The 4,663-nt window shown below is 36.5% G+C and overlaps 1 protein-coding gene across 1 annotated transcript; it reads left to right on the top strand.

The window, feature by feature from the left end:
* The first annotated feature begins 738 nt into the window (after window positions 1–738).
* Window positions 739–2,716, top strand: LOC132271952 (protein PSK SIMULATOR 1). The gene has a single exon (XM_059773458.1). It carries the CDS (start codon window positions 1,034–1,036, stop codon window positions 2,438–2,440), a length of 1,407 nt encoding a protein of 468 aa, XP_059629441.1. The 5' UTR covers window positions 739–1,033; the 3' UTR covers window positions 2,441–2,716.
* Window positions 2,717–4,663: the final 1,947 nt, after the last annotated feature.

Below are 4,663 nucleotides of genomic sequence, written 5' to 3'. Positions count from 1 at the left end.
TAGCATTGAAGTCTACTTATGCAGTTCTCTCTTTTTCTGAATGGTCTCTATCGTTTGGATGTGTGGCCAAAGTTTTGAACTTGTATATGATCAAAGCTTAGACCTTGAAACAAACCCAACTACTCAAACCATTCTATTGTTGCAGCCATTAATGGCATTAAATTCTTTGACATTTATAGCAGTTTGTTTTTCTTTTTTTCCACTGAATAATTTATAACAATTTCTAGACAAAAGAATTTAGAAGTTAATTTCTACCTCAATTCCCATTTTTTTTTTTTTTTTTTTTTGCGCTTAGATCTGAGTGATTCCCAAACTTGATTAGTTCATAAGGAGGCTTGTGCCCTACAATTCCCAAACTTGATTAGTTCATAAGGAGGCTTGTGCCCTACAATTAAGACTAAGAAGTTCAAAAACTACTTTCATTTGTTAATGGAATCCAACTACTTGAAAGTGATATACACTTATGATGTATATTAGGTTTAGTAGGGTCAGTTCCCTTTTTTCGTCCAATTAATAATAAACACAGAACAAATAAGGTAATTAACAGTAGAAAAAAATTGATGCTTCAGAATTCAAAAGGAAAAGCCAAGAATGATGAAAGTGCAATATTGCTTCACTTGTAGAAGAGATTTTTTATATGCGTCCAAACAGACCACAAAATGTTTTTTACTTACATAGAAACATTATATGCATATACAAATATATATATATATATATATATATATATATATATGGCATTTCAAACAAAAAAGACAAAGTACACCCAAGTGATACTCTCTCACACACAACACACACTCATTTTCTTATTAGACTTATATTGGAAGTGCTTTCAACATCCCACGAGCCTTACACCCTGCATCTCCAAAATTTTCTCATCCTTATCTCTCTGCAACTCCACTCTTCAATTATTTCTCTCTCTCCCTTCCATCTCTTTCTACTCACTCTCTCTCTCTCTCATCAACCCCATCGTCTTCTTAATCTTCAAAGAATTTGCATAACTCCTCCATCTCTCTCTATCAAGCACAACTCATACATGATGGATCTCGAAACATTGTTAATCAAAGTGAAGACAACGATATGGAACCGTGTTGTGGACACTCCACCAAAGACCAAAACAATCAAGAGATCATCAAACGTCGGCGTCTTGGCCTTCGAGATCGCCGGACTCATGTCCAAGCTCCTCCATCTCTGGCAATCCCTCTCCGACAAAAACATCGTCCGCATCCACAACGAATCTATCTCTCTCGAAGGAGTGCAAAAGATCATATCCAACGACGAAGCTTTTCTCCTCAGCCTCGCCTGTGCGGAGATGGTGGAAAGTGTCAGACTCGTTTCCAAGTCCGTGTCGAGGATAAGCAAGCGGTGCGAGGACTCGAATCTCCGGTGCTTCGATCGCTTGCTCGATGAATTTGCAGACTCATGCCGCGATCCCAACAATTGGGTTCTGAGCTGTAAAGAAACTGAAGCCAAGAACAAGAAGATGGATCGTCTGGTGGCGATGACAAACACCCTTTATAGAGAAATGGACGAGCTTTCGACAATGGAGGCTAGTTTGAAGAGGTCACTGAAGAGTAAAGAGCAAGAAAAGATCATTGAGAAGCAACAGAAGATTCTCTACCAAAGACAAGAAGTGAAGTATCTGAAAGAGAGATCGATATGGTGTCGAAGTTTCGATACAGTCACTTCATTGCTTGTGAGATCTATCTTCACAGTCCTGGCAAGGATCAAGCACGTTTTCGGGATTGGTCATGTACACAACTATCCACCTTCTCTACCACGGAGTCTCTCAGCTTCAGCAACTGTCCACCCTTCTGACCAAAACCCTAATGTTTGTGATTTCGTGTCCGGGGCATTCATCAAGGGCTCTCAGGCTCAGGATCACGAGAAATTAGCATCGGATGATGGGTTTTTCGAGCTGAACTCGAAGGTGTTAAAGCCGCCTGCAACCACCCTAGGCGCGGCGGCTCTAGCTCTGCATTATGCAAACTTGATCATAGTGATGGAGAAGATGATAAGGTTACCTCACTTGGTCGGAGCCGATGCTCGGGATGATCTGTACTCGATGTTGCCGAGAAGTATAAGGTGGTCCCTGAGGGAGAGGCTGAGAGGGGTAGGGTTTTCGGCCAGCGACCCCGGTCTTGCCGGAGAGTGGAGAGAGGCACTGGTGAGGATATTAGGATGGTTATCACCATTGGCACATAACATGATAAAGTGGCAGAGTGAAAGGAGCTTTGAGCAGCAGAATTTGGTGCCTAAAACTAACGTTCTTCTCTTGCAAACTCTATTTTTTGCCAACAAAGAGAAGACTGAGGCTGCAATTACTGAGCTGTTGGTGGGCCTCAATTACATTTGGAGGTTTGAGAGGGAGATGAATGCTAAGGCCTTGTTTGAATGTACCAACTTCAATGAGTTCTTGGATTTGCAGAACTCCAGTAATTGAGCAAAGGGGCTTCACCTTTTTTTTCTTTTCCTTTTTTTTTCTTTTCTTTTCCTTTCACCTTATTTGGTTCTAATTTTGTTTTTCAAGATATATATATATATATATATAAATATATATTATGTGGGTTATTTTAGATGGATCACAGCTTCTGATCTGTGATGCAGTGAGCGTTTTATTTTGCTTCTAACACTGATCTGATCTGTATATTGTAATATATATATATATTGTCTGTAAATGATATGATTGAGTTGAGCTGATCCAGCACTTATGTGGGCTTTTTTATGTTTTGATTAACTACAATATATACAAGTCATGTGAAAATATTCTTCTGACTATTATTATTATTAAAATTATTGTTAATGTTATTAAATGCATGGCATATGAGATCCAGATGAAGTATAGATTGGAGTTTAGGGTAGTTATATATGAACTAGCTAGCTTGTAATTAATTTATTAATATATCCATTAGATTTCGAAAGTCGGATATATTTAAACTAATGGAAGTAGTTGGATTACGAATGGTTGTGGGTTACAATTGCTTAGATTTGTGATTTACTTATGACACAATAATGTTGTTATCAAGGTAAGAATATAATAGACTATTAATTTGGGGAAGTGACCTACTCTTCCTAAAAAAGTTTTCATGATTGATGGCATTAAATGTTTAATATTCTTATTTTGGTTGAAATAAGGCCTATTAAATGAATGGAAAATTTAATTAGTAACTGTAGTCGTATATTAATGAAGAGGCAGCTCTTTTCTAAGACAAAAAAGACATGATAATATTTTATTAACTTTATTATATGCGGATCATGAAGAGTTTTTTTTTATGCCATTCTCGCATGGGCTTTAACAGTGATATGAGGAGCAGGTTAGTTTATTTGTTACTAAGAGTAAATACTTTTCTAGCAATTATGGGTATCATGAATTTTTTTTTTTTTTTTTTTTTTTTTTTTTTTTTTTTAAATAACCATCACAAAATTTTAATTCAAGTCCATTACACTTGTCACACCATAAACTTTGTATATTGAAATAATATCATCGTAAACCCCAAGGGTTGCTTCAGGTGGGTAAGACTTGATCATGGTGCCCCGCGTTGGAAGATTAATCTAGACTTGTCTAAATTCATCTAAGAAGACCAAGTGATACTTGGGAAGGTACAAAGAATCTCATAATAATTGATAGTACATGAAACATTTTGGTTCATATGAAACATTTTGGTTCATTGTATGTATTAAATTCATGTACTAGAAGTATCCTTAGAGTAGTATAAATAGGTGAGTCATGTACGTGTATTTCAACACAAACAATTGAGCAATACAAGATATAAGAATTTAGTTCTATAGAAGCGAGTGTTTCTGAATTATGTGTATACTAATTCAGTTGAATATATGTGAGTGTATCCCATTTGTGTTCGCTTGCCCACCAACTCCAACAAAGTGGTATCAGAGCCTTGTTAAAAGATCGGCAAAGAAAAATGGTATCTAATTAACAACATGTTGGAGCCCCAACTTCCCAAGTTTAGTGGGAAGAATTACAATCAGTGGAGTATACAAATGAAGGTGTTGTATGGATCCCAAAATTTATGGGAAATTGTTGAAAATAGTTTTGTAAAATTGGAGAATAAAGCAGGGCTGAGTCAAGCACAACTCAATAAGTTGAAGGAAAATCAAAAGAAGGACAGGCAGGCGTTATTCTTCATTTATCAAGCAGTTGATGAAGTAATTTTTGAAAGAATCTCGACAGTCATTACAGCAAAGCAAGCGTGGGATATGTTACATGCCACTTATAAGGGTGAAGATAAAGTTAAAGTGGTGAGATTGCAAGCTCTTTGAGCTGAATTCGATACAATTAAGATGAAAAATTTTGAAAGTGTAGAAGAATACTTTAATCGTATTCTTTCGATCACTAACCAATTGAATGTGAATGGAGAATATATTCAAGATCAAAGAATTGTTGAAAAAATCCTCCGAAGTATGCCAATAAAATTCAAACACATCATTGTAGCAATTGAAGAGTCGAAAGATTTGTTGACTTTGTCAGTAAATAACTTGATGGGATCGATCACTCTAATCTCATGAGCTTCGATTAAATAATTTTGATTTAGTGCTCTAGAACAAGCATTTCATGCTCAAACTTCTTTTAGAGGAGGTTCGAGAGGAACAAGAAGTGATCGAGGTGGCCGAGGAAGAGGAAGAAATAGTGAAGGAAGAATTTTTGAGT

Source organism: Cornus florida, unplaced genomic scaffold (genome assembly GCF_030987335.1).
Source record: "Cornus florida cultivar Cherokee Brave unplaced genomic scaffold, ASM3098733v1 CherokeeBrave_3.0.0_Hap2_Chr08, whole genome shotgun sequence".
NCBI lineage: Eukaryota > Viridiplantae > Streptophyta > Magnoliopsida > Cornales > Cornaceae > Cornus > Cornus florida.
Note: the sequence above shows the minus strand (reverse complement) of the source record. Positions and strands in the feature narration are given on the sequence as shown.